The sequence below is a fragment of the Malania oleifera genome, chromosome 12, assembly GCF_029873635.1.
Source record: "Malania oleifera isolate guangnan ecotype guangnan chromosome 12, ASM2987363v1, whole genome shotgun sequence".
NCBI lineage: Eukaryota > Viridiplantae > Streptophyta > Magnoliopsida > Santalales > Ximeniaceae > Malania > Malania oleifera.
The window spans coordinates 77023409-77044571 of record NC_080428.1 but is presented as its reverse complement, the minus strand read 5'-3'; the positions used below and the strand labels follow the sequence as shown (position 1 = coordinate 77044571).

The 21163-nt window shown below is 35.3% G+C and overlaps 1 protein-coding gene across 1 annotated transcript; it reads left to right on the top strand.

Moving 5' to 3' along the window:
• Positions 1-545: 545 nt before the first annotated feature.
• On the top strand, positions 546-14691 carry LOC131144423 (pantothenate kinase 1). The gene is made up of 10 exons (XM_058093063.1): positions 546-1104; positions 2601-2789; positions 3394-3440; positions 4084-4200; positions 6288-6407; positions 6506-6600; positions 6691-6784; positions 12100-12231; positions 13589-13701; positions 14157-14691. The coding sequence occupies exons 1-10, from the start codon at positions 987-989 to the stop codon at positions 14380-14382; spliced, it is 1251 nt and encodes a 416-aa protein (XP_057949046.1). The 5' UTR covers positions 546-986; the 3' UTR covers positions 14383-14691.
• Positions 14692-21163: the final 6472 nt, after the last annotated feature.

Here is a 21163-nt window from a genome sequence, read left to right as displayed (position 1 = left end):
TTGCCTTGGGGCCCCAAAATATATTTTTTAATACAATAATGTTAACATTATTTATAGCTACTACCCCTACACACAATAAAGCCTATGCGCTTATATGTATATATAAATTATAGACCCGCGCATGACCTCTCTCTCTCTCCAACCCTTGGGATTTAATTTAACTGTTCATTTCTCAATTCGTTATCCCATCCCCATGCATGCATTCACTATTATCTATTTCTATTAGTTTCATGGAATGCGTGTTTGGTGGGTGGAGTGCACATGCAGGGCAGTTAAAATTATTTGGTGTACTGAGAAAAATTAATTTTAAATAAAAATAAAAATTAAACAAAATATTAAGGACTTCTAATTAAATAATTTGTCTAGGGCCTCATATTGGGAAGAGCTGTCTCTAGAAACATCAAACTAAGAAATAAAATTTTCCCGAACTTTTCTTATATATTTTTATATAAAATAAAACTAAAAGAACAGGAAAAAACTCCAATGGTTTGTGAAACGCATGCCCCTCGTGCGGACAAATAGGACATTCAAAATTTCTGATTGATGGTGTTGGTGTCATATAAGGTTTAAGGTTAATGATTTTGGCTGCTAGCGTCGTAACTTTGCCTCCATCACTGAACAACTACCAGTTTACCAAACAGTAAAGCTGCCTCTTCCATTATTCAATTCTGGGTAGCTCGGGAAGTCAAATCCGAAGCACAATGACTCTGCATCTGATGTAAGCATCGGATGCATCGCAATCGCATCTCGTTTTATCTCTTGCAAATTCGCGCCCTGGTTGATGGAAATTTAAGAGCCCTTTGCATCCGTTCTTCGCAAGGGGTTGCATTTGGAAGAAGACCCACTTCTTCTAACGCCGCTATCTATATATATGAGATCGTACGGTTTTACGAAACCATGTATTATGGCTTGAATCCGTAGTCAATCCTATTTCTGAGCATTAAGACCCAGTCCAAAATCGGTGAAGGGGAGGCAGGGTGTTTGCGATGGAGGGGTCCAGCTGTGGGCCTGAGGTCGATTCTAGAGAGGCTAAGATTGAAGTGAACTCTGATGAGAAGAATTCCGAGATTGATTCAGTATCGCATCTGGCCCTGGACATTGGGGGTGATCTTTCTCATTTTTCCATTTTTTTTGCTTCCAAATTAACTTTCAATATAGGTTAAATTAACTATTGTTTTTTCCCTAATTCTGATGTTTCATTGTTACCTTGTTGATGATTGTTTGAAACTTTAAGCTTGACGATCACACTGGGTCGTTCTGTTAATTTGATTTCATTATGGGTCATTGGAACATATCTCATTTGTTATGATTAAGAATTGCGTGCTTCTGTTTTCTTCTGATGTATCTCCTTTCAATCTCTTTGGCAAGCAAATGAGCAATCACCAGGAAAGGACTCCATTTTCCGGGTAGATATGATGATGCTGTCTTTCTTGTTTGCCCTGTACTTGGCAACATGGCTACCATTTTACTGCTGTGTGTGTGTGTGTGGCTGTATGTGTGCTCTTCCTTCTTTGCTCAGTTTTGTTTTTTTGGAATGGTTGTATAGGTAGTTTTTCTTTCCCTAATTAATTACATATGAACATAATCTGGTTAACAAGTATATGAGGACTATTGATGAGCATTAAGAGTATTTTATTACTTCTAAAAGTTAAAAAATTATGTTTAGGATGATTTTATGCTCATGTGTCTAGTATGCCGTAAGTTGTTTGCAGCTTGCTGGACCTGCACCTTATAAAATCTGGAGGGGAGAGAGCTGTTTTCGACTAGTGAATTTCTGTAAATTTTTGTGGTGTTACTCTTTTTTGAGTTGGATTAATGGCAATTAGGCCATTATTTATTTTTAAGTTGGCTTGCTGTAAGATTGTGCGTCTAATGTTTTGTTTTATTTGCTTTTGTTTCAAAGTGTTTCCCGTGCTTGTGCTCTTGGTTAATAAATGAATCTGTACCAAAAAAGTTAATATTGCATTGATTTTGGCTACGTCTTGAAGAAGCAAGAAAAGCACATTAATTCCACAAACCCTCTCTCAAGAAAAGAAAAAAAATCTGTGAACATCTAGTTTGCAGGTTGGTATGTGGTGGATTTATCTTCATTTTTCATGCGTATCAGGATCCCCACCAGCCCTGCAGAAAACAATTCTGGTTTTTAGGGGATTATATCTAGTCAACCAGTTTAAGAACAATCAGCAGCAGCATTAAGTCATCAAACTAAGAAAATTTGTTTGTTTTTATCTGCATCAAAGTACATGCCAGAGATGATTCAGAGTTTTATTTGAAAAATAAGCTGATGGTGAAAGATTTGAACTCTTTTTGCTAAATATTTTTGCAATATTGTCATTCTAGATGTACTCCTGTAGTTTGCAGTTGGAGGTCTAGCTGTCATTTTTTTTGTTCACTTCTGTCATTTTGTTTCTAGTATAATTGTTTCATGGAAGTTGCTTTCATTAATTTTTTTTTTTTCTTTAATCTTTGAAAAATGTTTTTGTTGATAATCTTAGCTTTCCTCTGTCCAAAGTGTAAATTGACTTTTAGGGTTGGGAAATGTGGATCATCATTCTGTTTCGATTTATTTAGATATTGAAAGAAATCAGTTATATTGGCAGGTACTCTCATCAAGTTGGTGTATTTTTCAAGGAACAATAATTATTCATTTGATGTTAAGGACAAGAGGTTGATTGACTCCAATGGGAATTATCCTAACATTAATGGGAGGCTTCATTTTGCAAAGTTTGAGACAAGAAAGATAAACGAGTGCTTAGAGTTTATTCATTCCAATCGGCTTCACCGTGGTGGTATGCATCTATGTTTTGTGTTTTTGTTGTCATTGTCACAACTTTAAATGGAAGTGTTTTAGAAATTTCTAGACCAAGTAATGGTGTGTTTGGAACTATATTTGAGGAACATTTGCATCTAGTAGTCAGCTAAATTTTATCTTTGGAAATGTCTATCATAATGATTTCCAGTAAGCATGGATACAATCTGACTTTTGAGAATGTTTGATCATAAAATCTCAATTTTAGAAGCTGCAATATTTCTTTTTGAGATTATGGTTCCTAAAATGCTTTTGCATCAACGCTGATAAGTTTGAATATAAATTCCCTGAAAAGAAGTACTTTTACGCGCTTATCTTTTTCTAATTCCTGTAAACATGAAATAGAATAATATATTTTGTAAAATTTTGCAAAATTAATTGATTAAACTATGTTGTTTGGAAATCTATTTGGGTTCTATGGTCTGTAGTTGCAAAAGATGTGGAAAGGAAAAAAGCTGTGAGATGAATGCCCAGTTAAGGGATTGGAAATCATTCTAGTGGTTGTTACTGATAATTTTGCTTAAAGTTGTTTCCTCAGATTTTTCTACCTCTGGTAAATTTCTGATATATGCATATTATTTCAGGTCACTGGCATGACAAGGCTCCTACTAGTTGCAACACTAGTATTAAGGTAAAAATGTGAATCAATTTTGCCAAGTTATGTTCTTGAAGTGGATGAGTAACTATGTAGTTCTTCATTTTATATCTTTCTTGATTTCTTCCTTTGAGGTATTCATTTAAAATTTTAATTGACTTGGAAAATCCTATAAAAAACTATTGTGTGAAAAAATTACAGTTCTTTCAGCCTAGTCAGTCGAGACTTGCACAAATATATGCTGCATGAGCTTTAGATAATTACACACAGAATTACAAGGTTTTGGCATGAGTCGCATGACTCGGTTGAGAATCTAATGTTCTCCTTGCTTTTTATTTTCTTTGCTCATCGAAAGACACCTCCTAGCTATACTGCATTCATTTGAGTCTATTAGGTACCCCAAATGAGTAACTTGAAATTTATATCACACGTACATAACCTTTTAGAAGGTTGCTTCCTGTTGTTAGCTCTTTGACATCCTAAATTTTGAGTATGGATATAGCCTGCAAGCATTTCTGTTACACATATTATGATGTAAACAATTTTGAGAATTGGAATTATTTTCAGTGCTAATATCTTTGAGTATGTTTTATTTTGTTATAAGATGCTTGGTTTTTAATATGCTGAATATTTCTGGAGCATGGTTATCTATTAACCAGTCACAAAAATTGGTGAGAAGGCCACAGGTGGTGGGGCTTACATGTTTGCAGATCTCTTCCATGAAAAGCTTGGAATTAGTCTTGACAAGGAAGATGAAATGGAATGTCTTGTGACTGGAGCAAATTTTCTGCTTAAGGTGTGATCCTAAATTTCTTATACCACATATATATGTACATATATATTCCATTTTTGGTATGTGCAAGTTAGCTTTTTTTAATAATACAAAACAATCTCCCCTTTTTTATCTTTTGGTGAACTTATAGACATTTTTTATTTGAATTGATGTGATGATGATCTTGTCTCAACAATATCTTTTTGTGTGAGTTCTTGGCATGTGAAACATTTGTTTATTTTTCAATATATTTCTATTCCATTTTTTCCTCTGTGATGCTAGAATATGATGAGTGAATAATGACAAAAGATATAATCATTAAACCATATGATGAACAAATGAGGACAAATGAACAATGGTTCACTGAAATAGGACACTTTAACTATTCCATAATTTGATTATGTTGTCAAATCCTTCAAAACTTAATGTCATTTTTCTAGATTTTTTTCTTTCTTTCTTTTTCTATTTGTTTATTAACTTTGTTTTTGTGGAGGTATTACTGAGATACACTTTCCGACAGAAGTTTAAAGCTTTATCTCTTTCAATTATCAGAATATTAGGGAAACAACTACCCTACATTTGGTTTGCAGAATGTCTATTCCTAGGATTCAATTAGTTATAATAGGTCAGTTACAATTAGTTATACAATAAATTATGTTGATATCATACAACAAATAAAAATGTGAAACTTTTTATGAGTTCGTAGCGAAGAGTAAACAAGGAATAATTATTCTTAAATTTCACCATGGGAATGTCTATTCCTTTCTTATTATATGTTGAATGAAATAATAAGGAACAAACAAGCAATAGCTATTACCTACATTCCCAAGATTTTCACTACACTCCATCCTATTCCAAGGAACAGCTATTCCACGAAGCCATTTAGTTCTGACATGTCGAAGAAAACTTCCCAAATTGTCAGTTTTAGATTGTTGTTGTTGGCTATGACCCCTGAATAGCCTGAAGGGTGCAACATGAAGTGCAAGTTGCACAAAGCTCCCATGCCTCTGAAGTCTGGGGAGGGCATGATGTACAGACTCCACAGCCTTACCTCCACATTTGGAAAGGCTAAAGAGTATTTGCTCAACATAAGCACATCCTGGATGGCTTCACTTATAATTATGTCAGTCAGGTAAGAACTCCGTAAAAGGGGTAATTGATAAAATTTGGATCAAATATTCTTGGTTATAATCTTTAAAATAAATTATTTTAAAGTTGGGTTCGATGCATGAATTGGCTGAGCAGTTAAAGAAGTGATTTTTCTTTGGCTGCAACCAGTCTTATATGAGCACTTTGATGTCTGAAGAACTGGTATTGTTTCCTCCATTCTGTTATATTAATACAAGATTTGTAATTTATGCATCACAAAATGATCTGTTGTCAGATAAGTGGATCTTACAAATTTGTTAATAAAATATATTGAGGCAATTGTATAGACTATTTTCAATTATTATAATGTTCTCTCTTTCATAAATAAGGGCAAGCCCTGTGTATGAGGCTTCCATAAGTGAGGAGTTTGGGGAGGCTGGTCTAATGTAGACAGCCTTGCCCCTGCAATAAGAGTAGCTGTTTCATTGATAACCCAAAATACATTTAGCCATCAAATATGAAAGTTCTCTTGATAACTAAATATAGAATTCTACTTCTACTTTCATTGCTGTTTATTGGAACTGGTATATTGTGTTGCTTCTAGTTATAATACACTTGTATTTATATGTTCAAACAAACATGGATTATGTTGTATCAAATCATTGCCTAAAGACTTTTCAGAAATCAGCTTTTTTTTTTTTCGGATGCTTCTCTTTCTGGAAATGGATATTTTTAGGAATCATGTCTGAGGGAGGACTGATATTGACCCAATCCTTTGAAGTCTGATCGGATGCAGCCATGCAGGCTTCAGTCATGGATGCTTCCCCGTGGCACTGCCTTACAGAAGACACTCCCCTCTTATTGTTGACATGTTTCCTCTTGCACCAAGGGTCTTCATGCTAACATTAAGCATGTTGCTTCTTCACTTCATTGTCGTATACTGTTAAGCATACTGCTTCTTTTCCTAATTTGTCTCACACGTTGGCTGACAGGCTGAAATTTTCTTATTGTTCTTTGAGTAGGCTGTCCACCACGAAGCTTTCACATACATGGATGGTCGGAAGGAATTTGTGCAGATTGACCATAATGATTTGTACCCCTACCTTCTTGTTAATATTGGGTCTGGTGTGAGCATGATCAAGGTAGTCATCATATGCCTTAACAGCAATTGACCATTTCAGCTTCACTCATTACATCCTTGTTAATTCTTAGAATGATTTATAGTCCTCTGCTTGTATAGGTGGATGGTGACGGCAAGTTTGAGCGTGTTAGTGGAACAAATGTCGGTGGTGGAACTTTCTGGGGATTGGGAAGGATATTAACAAAGTGCAAGAGGTTACGAGAATTTTTTGCTTATTTGAGTATATTTACTAGTCTCTTCATTCAATAACCTTTTATTAAAGGATAAAATTATTCTCCTTTCAGTTTTGATGAGTTGCTGGAATTGAGTCATAATGGAAATAATAGAGTGATAGACATGCTTGTTGGGGATATTTATGGTGGAATGGACTATACCAAGGTATATATTCTTATTTATTTCATTGTAATTTTGCTTCTTGTGTGAACAAAAGCTAGTGAGGCAGAATATATTATTTGTGAGAAATGAGAATGAGGATGCTGAATAGTTCTGATGACTACTGGATTGATTCTGAAGGGGTTATTTTGTATTTTTTTTTATGGGCTGCACAGAAGGGAAAATGTGAGATTCCAATGACAAAAGCTACTGCAAGAACTTTCAAATTAATGATTGGTGTTAACAGTTGATGCCTTTACAAAGAAAGATCATTCAACCTTATGCTTATTTTGGACTTATTTTGAACTTTTTTTAGACCATCTAATTCCTATTGATTCATTGTTTTTTCTTTAAAGAGATGCAGTCTAGGAAGCACTGATACCGACATGAGACACGGATATGGCACAATACTAAAATGACGATATGAAAATTTCAAAAAAATGAGGATACGACACGCCATGGATATGTTAATTAATTAATATATTTATATATGCTTTTAGGCATGTTTTTTCCTTTTAGATGATAAAATTGTGGTATTTTAATATAAAATGAAACATAAGCACTATTCGTAAAATTATCAATTACAAACTGCATTTATACAATCATCAACTATATTCATATTATGGAATATTAGCCCAACAACAAAAAAAACAAGTGGGTGGGGGGGAAATTTGGCTCCAACAGATTAACTAAATACGGGAGCAAGTTAGAGAAATTGAAAAATCAGGATTTAAGCTTTGCACCGGAAAATGAAAACATAAAATGGGGTGGGAATCTTTATAAACCGGGACCTAAAAGATAGTGTGCCAGATGTTAAAAGAGTAGGTGATAGAATTATAAAAATCAAGATAGCTCTAGGACTCTGAGCCCCTAGTGGCTTTTTGAAAGGACCTTTTCAAAAGGAGCTAATAAAAAGAAACTTATTGATATTATTCTAAAAATGTTTGCCCCCCTCCTCCCTCTCTCTGAAAAAGGAGCTATTAAAAAGAAAAAAACTAGCTTTTAGTGTTTGGTAAAAAAGTTGTAAGGTGCCCAAAAATATTTAAAATAACTAAAATGGACATGTTTTTTTAGAAGATATAATTAATACTTTGATATTTTTGTAATATTTGAAAAAAAATAAGGTCAACAATGGAATACAATAATTTGTTGCAGAAAAAACTAGCTTTTAGCTTTTAAAAGCTTCAAATATGCAACTTTAGAGAACTTCCCAAAAAAGCTAAGAGCTAGCATTAAAAGCTAGAAAAGCTTATTACCAAACACATTAGACCCAATCTTTTGTTTTTAAAAAGTATGCAAAAAGGGGGGGGGGGGGGTAAACTCACCCTAGGTCAAGAGATAATAAATGTCATTAATGTGTATGCTCCCTATTTAGGCTAAGCAGGAAACCCTTAAAAGATATTTTTGGGAAGATATGATATGAATTGTATTATACAAGGGATACTAGGGTTTGAAAAAACATTCATAGGAACTGACTTGAATGGATACATTGGAAAGGACAATAAAGGTTACAAGAGGATATATGGAGGCTATGGATATGGACTTAAAAAAATGAGTCTGGTGATATATCTTAGATTTCGACATGTCAAACAACCCTGTTATGATGAATACTTGTTTTAAGAAAAAACACTTAATAACCTATAAAAGTGGACAAAATAAAAGCTAAATAGATTTTCTCTTAACTAGGAGGGAAGATCATTTATCATGTAAAGATTTTAAAAAGTTTTCCCAGATGAAAGTTTGACTATACAACATAGAGTTTAGTATTAGATATATGTACGAGAAAATGGAAGAGAAAGAACAACATAAATCAATGCAAGAGAACTAGGTGATGGAATTTGAAGATAGAAAATATGGTAAAATTTAAAGATAGAATGATCAAAGAGGGTGATTGGGCAATAGGGCATAAGATAGATCAAACGCTTTATGGAATTGGATTGCTAGATCTATTAAAAAGATAGCAAAAGAGATTTTAGGTTAATTTAGAGGAAGATTCTTGGGCAATAAAGAACGTTGGTGGTGGGATGACAAAAGAAATTTGGTATAAAACTTGGCAAAATCGTAAAAACATCGAAAACCTTGAAAATTATAAAGAGGGAAGAAAAGATGCAAAAAAGGCTATTAGTGAAGCAAAACATAGAACTTATGATAATTAATGTGCTAGACTAGATACAAAAGAAGTGGAAAGAGGCATATATAAGCTTGCTAGAGCTAAAGAAAAAAGTGTAAGTATTTAGGTAATGTAAGATGTACAAAGGATGAGGACGATAATGTCTTGGTTAAAGAAGAAGGCATGAAAGATAGGTGGCGAAGCTACTTTAATAAGTTGTTTAGTGAAAACTAGATTGAAACCTTAAACTTAGAAGTGACAAATGAGGAAAAGACTAAAAATCACATATTTACAAAATTAGATTAACTGAAGTTTAAGATGACTTTAAAAAAGATGAAAAGTGGGAAATCTATAGGACTAGATAACATTTCAATTGAAGTTTGGAAATGTATGGGAGATAATGGAGGTATATGGTTAACTAATCTATTCAACACTATTATGAAAACCAAGAGAATGCCAAATGAATGGAGGAAAAACTTGTTAATACCAATATACAAAAAAAAGAAGGTGATATTCAAAATTTTAATACCTATCGTGGAATTAAACTTATGACTCATTCAATGAAATTTGGGAAAAAATAAGATTTGAAATGAGGGTCTTAGAGAACAATTTGGTTTTATGCCTTTGAGATCAATAACAAATGTTATTTATCTTTTAAGAAGATCAAAGGAAAAGTTTAGGGAAAAGATGAGGGACTTGCACATGGTTTTTATTGACCTAAAGAGGGCTATGATAGAGTGGTCAATTTTAGAAAAGTATGTAGCAGGTCTATTGATGTCATTAAAGATATGTATGATAGAGTAACAACTAGTATTAGGACTATAGGAGGAGAGTCTAGAAAATTTCCAATCACATCAAGGTTCTACTTTGAGCCCTTCTTTTCGCCTTAGTGGTTGATAAACTCACAAAGAATATCCAAGACAATCCAATGATGTTTGTTGTTTACAAATGATATTGTTTTAATTGATAAAGTAGGAGTGAAGTAGAATCTAAAGCTAGAACTTTGGAGAGTAGCTTTAGAGTCTAGAGGTGTTAGGACAAGTAGAAATAAGATAGAGTATATGAAATTAGTTTCATCCATGTAGGGAGGAATACTAGAGATAAGATTAAATTTGATGGTCAAGAAATTAATTGCAAATTTTGATTTGTTGGATCTATTATGCAAGCGCAAGAAGAAATTAATGAGAATGTAATACATAGAATTAGAGCAAGTTTGAGTGCTTTGGGCATGTTGCGTGACTGTAGAATACCTTTAAAATTAAAAGGTTTTATAAGACAATTATAAAACCAGCCATGCTTTATTGATTAGAATGTTGAGCAACTAAAAAAAGCATATCCAAAAAGTAAAAGTTGTTAAAATGTGAATATTAAGGTGGATGAGTGGTCTAAGATCAAAGGATAAGTTAAGGATCGAACATGTTTGCAATAAGTTAGGCATAGCACCGGTAGAAGATAAGATTAGGGAGGGACGACTTTGATGGTTTTGCCATTTGAAATGCAGGCTAAATAGTGCACTAGTGAGGAGAAGTGAGCTAGTTATTTTTAATGGTATTAGAAAGGGTAGGAGCAGACCTAAAATAATATGGTATGAGATAGTGAGGAAGAATTTAATAGCCCTTAAACTGGCCTAGGAAAATGCCCTTAATTGTGTGACTTGGCGGAAATGGATTCATGAAGCTGACCCCACCTAGTGGGATGTAAGGCTGCTTCTTGTTGTTCAACAAAAAAATATCTCAAGGTCATGGATAATAGTGGCAATGAACATGACTCATCAAGGACATTTTTTATTTTTTTTCAAAAGAAGAAGAAAAAGATTATTAGAGAGTGGCTAATTGACAATAGCTTTAAAGAGAGGAGTTGGGGTGGGGGGGGAGGGATTTTGGATCCTTGGAGGTCTGGTGCTCTACAAGGCCAGCACAATGGATGTAGGGCTCCAAATTCCAACTACTCCAATGCAAAGAACATCTTGACTAAAGGGCATGATTGAGCCATTGAGCTCCTTGCTTTGCGAACGTAGAGAGAGGGTCTTCTCAGTGTACACAGCCTTACCCCTACTTTTATGCAAAAAAATTGTTTTCTTGGACTCAAACTCGTGACCAACAGGTCACAAAGGCAAGAACTTGCTGTTGATCCAAGGCCTGCCCTTGAACCTCGACTGATGACTTATTCTCTTGATTTCACTTCAAATTTTTTTTTTCCTTTTTGGTTTTGTTAACAGAATTTTTTTGGGAGGGGGGAGGGGGGAGCAAACGCAGTGTTTTGGTGCAATAGGTGTCCCGGAGGTGTCTTTGCCATGTCAAGAAGTGTCTCAACCGTGTCCGAAAGTAAAGATGCGTTTGAGAGCATGGATTTCAGGTCTTGGATTTCGATTTGGGTGGATTTGGATAAATTTCAACACAACTTGACATTACATTTTATCCAAACCCAATACAACTCCAAAGATAGGGTAAAAGTAAATTAATTAATTTCCTACATTTGCTGTGGAATGTCAGGAGGTATCAGATGTCAGTATCCGACACATGTCGAACACCAACACTTTAGGCACCCAGAAGTGTCAGTGTTCCTAGGATGCAGTATGTCTGCTTCTCTGAACTGCTACAGGTCAAATGGTTTTGTTGGTTTCACATTTAATATATTATGACTTTGTCCATATTTATGAAAGTGGTTTCAAATTCCATATATTATGATTTGCATAGAAGCTAGCCCGCACTAAGAATAGTCTTATAGGCCCTAGCATGCAGAGCAATAGTAAGTCAATCGAGAACGAGAAAGACACTCTCACTTGACTCAGATACTGATGAAGCTTGAGCACATCTCTTGCCAAGCTGGCTGGCCATATTTATGAGAGTGACAGTGCAAACTCAAAAATGAGATTCTTTTCTGTACAGAACTTTGACTTTCTGGTATTCAAAAATTAAAGTTGCATCTTAGGTCACCTAGGTTTAACCCATGGCTCTGAAATGGGCATTCTTTGTATGCTCAATCTTTTTGGTAGTTAGACTTCAAAGTCCATGGATTTTTTTATTTTATTTTATTTTATTTTTTGCTACTATAAGTGAGAATCTTGTGAGAACGGTAATTATTGAAAATTTTGATTTGCTGGAAACTTAGAGCTTTTTAGTTGTCATACTGTCAAGGGACGCTCATCTGTTGGTTTCATGTTTTTTCTTAATAATAAATATTGCACCAGCTGACTTTCTAATGATAACAGATTGGTCTCTCATCAACAACCATTGCTTCAAGCTTTGGCAAGGCAATTTCTGGTAATAAAGAGGTTGAAGATTACAGACCTGAAGATTTGTCTAGATCGCTGTTACGAATGATCTCAAATAATATTGGGCAGGTGAGTGGAAAAGATTTCTTGGATGCGATAAATTATTAATGTAACGTGAAACAGTCATTCGGTCATTCCTCTGGTATAAAAGTGTCATTTGAAATTTGTTTTTTCTGAACATGCACAAGTAGCACTGAGCTACATGAAATGATGGACAGTAAAAATATGATAAAAACACAGACAAGCAAACATATCTCCCGGTGACAAGTTTCCTGCCCATATTGAGGGATAGATGGTAAGGGCATGAGAGATTAGGAAAATTTTTTTGTGACTTTAAGTAAATAAATCGTGGTGGCGAGAATTCAATAAAATGGAAAAAGCTTTTTGGCATGTGAAGCATGGTGATTGGATTCCTGAATCAAGGACTGCAGTGGTTTCATTGTTTTCCTATTTATAAGTTTTTTAAGAGCTTTTTTCTTTGTTTTGGGTTGGATGCATGCTCTTTGTTTGGGATCGGATGCATTACTTCCATTCATCTCATTTTAGCAGTCCCTGTCAATTTTAGAGCCTTTTCTTTGTCAAAGGTTTCATTGGTTTTTGGTGAATTTTAAACATTGAATTCAGGTTAAGGTTAAGAGATTAATGGAACTCATGAAATTTGTGAGCATGGAAAATGTCAAAATCTTAATTATCATTTGTTTTTACAAGGTACTGAGCTTTTTGACCAGGTATAACTTTGGTTTTTGGAATTGGAATTAATTTTCAGATTTTGGGTGCGAGATTAGTTCCCATATATCATTGTTGTACCTGATTAAATCATTTCACTTGACCTTCTCTCTTTTTTTCTTAAGTTTTATTATCCAATTGGTTTATGTGTTCATGCATGCAAAAGTAAGTGTTTAGGTTGTTGCATTTCCAAAAGCCTGCATTAGGAATATAAATTTTCCTTCTGTGTACTGTATGGCTGTCATCTTCTTAAGATGGCCAAAGCCAACTCCTAAAAAATGCAAGTTAACATGCATGTCATACTACTGATGATATTTTCCATTTTCAGTAGTCTTGTTTGAAATTCTAAAGATCCCCACTAGCCTTGCGAATGATATATTGGTTTGGTCCAATTGATTCAGGAACTGTTATCATACCAACTCACCTGCAGATTAGGATCAAACTAGTTCCTAACATCCACTGGACGCAACCAGCAATCCATATTCTGTCAAGATCTGCATTCTGAACAAAATTAAGGATTATTCCCTTTTGATGAGATTTATACTTCTTCATATTTTATCTTTGATGTTAATTTCAGAGTGCGAGATGTTTCTCTGGTTTTGTTTTTGTTCAGAGATGGTAGCTAGAAATAAAAAAGATGATGTTAGTTTTAGTTCAATGTCAGTATTTTTTATAGTTCCATTTAAATTTTTCTGCTCAGATATCCTATTTGAATGCGCTTCGATTTGGACTTAAGCGGATATTTTTTGGAGGATTTTTCATCCGTGGCCATGCTTATACTATGGACACAATCTCCGTTGCAGTTCATTTCTGGTAATGATGAGGACTATTTATAATTTTTTCTGCCTTGGAATAGGATTTCTGACTTTCCCCCTATTGTTTGCAACCATGTATCAGACTAAAGGTCAAGCCCGAGGCTGTCTTTCTACTTAATGGGATTTGGATCTTTGTATTCCCTTCATGCTATCTCCAGGCATGATTTATTGGAATAAAAATATACCACATTTTTTCTTGAATTCCTAAAAATGGTGCCTCGTGTGCAAACATCAAAACTCATTTGAATACCACACTGAAAATGGGAATTATTTAATTTTCATGTGGTGTCTAAAATCTCTTGTTTTTTCTATTCGTACTTCGTTTTCATTCCTTCGCCTCTCTCTGTACCGTATTCGTCTTCAATAAAGCCATTAAATTCAACACCCTTTCCGCTTCTTCCATCCTTTATTCTCTCACAGATTTCAGCTAACTTTTTCTTGAAATCTTTTCAGGTCTAAAGGCGAGGCTAAAGCAATGTTTTTGCGGCACGAAGGCTTTCTTGGAGCATTGGGTGCATTCATTAGCTATGAAAAGCATGACTCTGATATCTTGATGGATAATCAGTTTGCGGTACAATGCCCAGGTAATGGGTCCTATGCAGGTGATCAAGTTCAAAGCTCACCAGTAGGAGATTTCAATTATGCTGAAAGCATAGAGTGCAATGTATATGCTGCTTAGCGATTGTGGTGATTTCTCCAAATGGATTTCTCCACGGATAAGAGATTGTAAACAAGACAATCTGAAGGTGGACTGTCACTGCCATTTAGGCCACCTATTCGGCATGTCTAATTTATGCATAGATTTAGAAAATTAGGATGCATGTATTAATTCTATTTTGTATTTTTTTTATCATTTAGGGGTTAATGTGTGGCAATGTAAATTAGTTGGTTTAGTCTCAGAGTATATATTTGTATTTGGGTAGTGCATGTAGTGGAGATAGTTATAAGTGGTGTTTGGTTATGTTTAAAATGAGTGGTATTTTGGATACTTATTTTTATCATATGGTTAATTTTTTTTTTTTTGGGAAAAAGAAGGCGGCATCTCCTATCTTTATTAGAAAACCCCTCATTTATGACGGAGAAATACCATGGTTCCAATCTTGAGACTTGATGACGACAAAATTAAATTCTAGGACTCTAAAACTAACTTAACCAACTTATTCAAAACCAATAAACTAATGACCAACAACTAAACAAATAAATAAGAACTAAACAACTACAAGTGGAAAATAAATAAAATTGCGGAAGATAACATAAAGCATCACGAGCGCAAAAAAGGAAATCTCAACAAATCCAATCGAATCATTCCCCTGACTTGCTGTGGAAGATTATCCTGACAATTATATGATCGAGATATACTAGATTCACCCTGCTTGGCAAAAAAATCCGCACTTTTATTCGCCTCCCTGTAAATATGTTTCACTTTGTAATGTATGCCTCTCAATGCTAGCACAAACTCTTCCCACAATTCCCATAAGTTCCAAGCCAAACGCTTCCCATAATTTATCCACTTAACCAACCAAGCAGAGTTATATGTAATCTCCACTTGATCAAATTCGAGATCTTTGTACAGATTAATTTTTATAATAATCGCCTTTAATTCAGCCATATTATTGGTTCTATAACCTAGTAATGAGGAAAAAACTGCTTTAAATAAACCTCTTTCATCTCTTATCACGCCTCCATCACCACAAATACCTAGGTTACCTCTACAGTTTCCATCTACATTCAACTTAACCCAACCTATCTCAGGTTTACACCATCTGACTACACGAGGAAGACGAACCCTCACATTTTTTACTTGAATATCTAAAGCACGAAGGACTGTAATATCCGTACAAGAAGTAGGTGCACATTTAGTTAACTTGTTCGAAATGGATCTCAGCCAATATCTAATATCAAGTCGTACAGTTCTCACCGAATCATGAATTGATTCCATCCTAACTCTACATCGACGAGTCCAAAATCTCCAAATAATGAGACTAGGTATGAGACCTACCAAAATGCCTAATTGTGAGGCCCGTCTTGCACAACTAAACTAGATATTAACTCTGGCTTTCCATGTACTCGTTGCCATACAACTAACACCCAACGCTATTATTGCTAGTTTCCATACCTCCTAAGTGAAAGATCTTGTGCAAAACATATGGTCTAGAGATTCAATCTTGACATTTGAACAACAATCATACCGAGAGGCCATTTGAACACCTACTTCTTTAATACAAGTATCAATCGGGAGACAAGCGAACTAAGATTTCCATATACAAATTAACACCTTTTTTGGCAACATAGGATGCCAGATCCATTTTGCAACTAAGAATTCCTCTTTACGCTCCCTTATAATTTCCCAAGCGCTTGTTGTGGTAAATTTCCCATCTGTTGAAGGTTCCCAAATTACTATATTTGGACCCTCATTGCAAGAGATAGTAGAGTTCATTACTTCCTCAACTTGATCTTCATCCAACATATCCACTAATAAATCAACATTCCACCCATCTTTATCCCAACAATCTGTGTTCGTAGGTTATGGTTGTTGATTTCTTAAACCTTAGCACAAAGAGGACCGCAGGCTAACCATCGACAAAACCAGAAAGAGGCCGACCCTTCTTTAATTTGAACACGAACATGCTCTAATACTTTAGGTATCACACGAACAATCGATCTCTAAAATCTAGTTCCTTTATCTAGTTTCATTTCTCTCAAGTGGTGTATATTATACAAATACTTGGCTTTAAAGAACCGAGTCCACAGATTATCTATAGTTAGCAATCTCCATACAAATTTCATATGTAATGATTTTTTTACTTCCTCAAAATCCCTAATACCCAAACCACCCTCACATAGAATTTATTTTTGTGAAGACAATATTAGGAATGTCTATTACCGCCAATTGATGAATTGCCATTGATGATAATACATGCTTAATTAAAATTAAGCGCTCCCTTTGAGATAAAAGCTTAAATTTCCAACTCGCTATCTTTTTCCTTAATTTAGCAACTAGGGCTCTAAAATACGGGCCGTAAGATGACTCGATACCAAAGGAACACCCAAGTATGTAGCAGGGAAACCTCCATCCGCAAAGCCAGTCATCCTTAGCAAGGATCTCTTCTGAGCATAAGCATTTCTCGTTGACAAAAAAAATAGTTGACTTGTCTTTATTTATCATTTGATCAGTCCAATCCTCATATTTCTTAAGAGTCTTAATAAGCATTCGAATGAAACTTCTCTTACCATTGACAAAAATAAGAATATCATCCGCATAGAGAATGTGAGATACCAAAGGCACCTCACGAGGATGATAGTAAGCCCCTATCTTATTCTCCATAAAATTTTTCTTTAGAAACCGAGAAAGAACTTTCTGTAAAATAATAAATAGATAAAGAGATAAAGGGTCTCCTTGGCGAAGCCCTCGAGAAGGTTTAAAGAAACCTTTATAAGTGCCATTCATCATAATGGAGAACCAAGGAGAGGAAACACATTCCGCCACTAAACCACAAAATCTCCGTGAGAATCCAAAACTTTTCAGAACCAAGTTTAAAAAATCCCAATCGACCCTATCATATGCCTTAGCCATGTCTACTTTGATCATTACATTTCCACCATTAGACTTCTTATGTAGAGAATGAACCATTTCTTGTGCCAATGAAATATTTTCAAATATACTTCTACCAGGAATGAAAGCTCCCTGCTCCGGAGAAATCAATGCAGACAATAAACCTATCATCCTTGCAACAATAATTTTTGAAAAATTTTTGTAGATAACACTACAAAAACTAATAGGCCTAAACTTGTCAAAACTCTTGGGATTTTGAACTTTTGGGATTAGAACAATGTAAGATGCAGAATAAAATCTAGAAAGAGGAGACCCAACAAAAATAGCTGCATCGATCACCTCTTCTTTTACAATATCCCAACAATCATGGAAAAAAGACGAACCAAAACCATCCGGACCTGTGCTACTATTTCTTGGGATAGAAAGAATAACATCCCTTACCTCCACCACGGATGGTTCACGACAAAGAGTAATATTCTCCTCTTCAGAAACCATAGGAGATATTATATCAACAAGGTTAGCTGTTCTACTGGGGCCTACACCTGTTAAGAAAGTTTGAAAATACCTTACTGCACCCTCATGAACAGCCTCCATAGAATCCAACACTTCTCCATTCGGAAGTTTCAATGAATGAATCATAGTCTTCTTCCTTTTTTGGTTCACAAATGCATGAAAGAACTTTGTATTGTTATCCCCCGCATCCAACCACTTCTTTTTGGCTAGTTGAGAAATACAAATCTCCTCCCTCTTTTCCTATGCTTCCAACTCGAGTTTAGTAAGGAAGAAATCTTCCTCCATTTCTGGCGAATACCTTTTTTGAAGCTGAGCCTCTAGAACTTCCATACTTTCCTCCAGTTTTTTAATGTTCTGATGCATATGTCCAAAAACCTATTTGTTCTAGTTTCGGATTGCAACTTTCGTATGCTTCAATTTAGTAGCAAGTCTACTCGTGCCATGTGACTCCTCCCTCCAGGCTTCCTCCACACAAGACTTAAAAGACTGATGAGTGCTCCACATATTCTGATACCTAAAGGGAGAAGGACCATACCAATGCAAATTTCTATGAAATCGAATAATCAATGGGTTATTATATGAAGTTCTCCTCTTTCCATACTCAAAATAAATATTTGGCAAAGATTAGAGAAGGTTCGAATTATAGAGGACCCTATCCAATTTTTCCCAACTCTGAGAATTTCCACTGTGACCATTACACTAAGACATGTTGCTGCTAGTACCAACCAAATCCATAAGACCACAGTTGTCCAAGGAAGTATTAAATTCTTCCATAACCGATAATGGCCTCGTATGACCACCAATATGTTCCAAATCTGAACGAATGATATTAAAATCTCCCGCCACTAACCAAGGGAAATCATCCCTCTTTACAAACTCCAAATCATTCCAAAGTTCTTGGCGATATGTTTGATGACATTTATCATAAACAAATGAAACTAAGAAATTCTGGTCCACAGAACTAAAAATACTCGAAATAACTTGATCAGACATATGTTGTAACTCAAAGTGCACTTTCTCTTCCCAAAACATCCAAAGTTTACCCCCCACTGATGCATTCGCACAAAAATTCAAAAATTTTAGAAGGTCAGCCCATTGTGACATCAGACTTTCATCAGAAAATAGCTTTGAAAGAACCAAAATAGAAGGTGAAAATTTCTTCATTAACTTTTGTAAAAGGCTTTTAGACGTGCCTAAACCCTGCATGTTCCACACTAGAATTGTATTAATCATAAATCAAGTTTCTTTGGACGGGTAATAACCCGTTGAGACTTTTTCTCACTTTGCACATTAATATCCTTCGACTTAACAAGTGAAACATGTAAATCATCATTTGAACAATAGCCTTTTTCCAATGGGAGTTTCTTAAAAGTATTTGCCTCCACCTCCCTATCCGATTCACAATTATGTGGGACATACTTGGGCATGATTGTACACTCTTGTTCCAAGATTTCTGAAACCATATTACTAGATGTAATTAACTGATCACGCACTACTATACCATCTTCCACTATCAGAATATTAGCGTCGGGAGCACCCAAGACTGGTTCAACAATCTCCTTCCTCTGCACAATCTCATATTATTTTGTGTTCATCTGCAAAATCTCCACTTCAGGCCTTAGATCTTCAGGAACAATCTCCCCTTCTTCCATCTCACTTTGCGGAACTGTCTCAACCACTGACAAAATTTGTGATGTCGTTGCACCCTCTTGAACATGAGCCACCTCTAAAGGTTCTTCAACAATGCATGGATCTATCAATTCTCTCTGAACTTCATTCCCTTTATCCATTTTCTTCACATGCCAAACTTGTTGATTTTCTTGTCTAGCATTTTTCGTATCCTTACTTCTATCCCCAATTTTCTATTTCCTTTCACCCCGTCGGCATACCACCTTTGAATGTCCTTGTCTATGACATTTCTCACAATAAAATCCTTACTTTTTGTACCTCACTTCTTGCCAAATTTTCTTATTTGCAGAAATAACAATTGGGAAAGCATCTATGTCATGCCTCGAACCCGCAGATGGGTCCCAAGTGTGAATATAGTAACCTAACCTGTCTCTGTATCAATTAAAACATATATAATACTAAACTGAATGAGGGTCTGACCCCGTGGGGTATACATACACCCTATACACATTCACATACATATCCATACTCATCAAATACGCAGCGAAAATATTCTTTGTATACATACATCATACCATACTAGAGTATATACAAAACTAGAATATACATTCCCAAAATTTTAGTACATACTCCGAGTGTCTACAAAACCCAACAATGACAACTCGATTACAAAACTTGTACTTACACAGGTACTAAATGCAGCTAACCAACACCCTTGCTTCTGGAAGCTAGGATGCTAGTTTCGGCTACCCGAAAGACCTGAAAAATATTTGTATATTCGGGGTGAGACACCTCTTAGTAAGGAAGAAAACATGTTATATTAGTGTGTGGCATACGAGTGTTATTTTAACATAAAACATAACACAATACAGTACAATACAATACAATACATTATAGTTTCAGTATCTTTCACAATCTAATTCCAGTACATACGATACCCAAACATACAGTCAGTGTCGTCACACTAAGCACCCAATTACCCTGCCATAACTGAAGCCTCACAGTGATAACGTTTCCAATACGAGCACCCGATAACCTGCGATAACCGAAACCTCACAGCGATATCGTTGCCATTATGGTGTAGCTCACACCCATCGGTGACCATCCGGAAAGAACAGGCGATATTTCACACCCTTGGATATAGAACCGGACACTCTCGCCCATGGTAATTAGCTGAGACATGAGTCAGCGTACGATAATTAGCCGCCCGTAGTTGATTCAGCGTACGGTAATTAGCCGCCCCTAACTGATTTACAAAACCTGATACAATTTTGGAACTTATGTCCCTATACTCATCAGCGTACGGTAATTAGCCGCCCTTAGCTGTTTTTACAAAACCTAAAACATTTTACGTACAACAGTTCATTCCATACTCATTTGGTATGCAGCAAATCCTATCATTTTCAGTTCAAGAATACAGTTTAATACAAATATGGGTATGGGCATCTAAATACTACAATTTTAATACAACATACGGTTTCTCCAACAAAATAGAGATGATATTCGAAACCCCCAAAATTTCCCAAAAACTATAACCCAAAAATTCCGCATTTTCACCCGATAGATTTTCCAAAATAAGTAGTCAAAAGATACATACGATCATAAACTAAAGGTTTATCGATCCCGATTTCAAAAAATAAACTGATATAAATAGAATCCCCTTACCTTTTCCCGAATACCAAAATACGAACTCTACGGCTCCAAAATTACGAACCGAGACACCAAAACCTAAACAACCAAGAACTATACTTAACTACAATTCTTG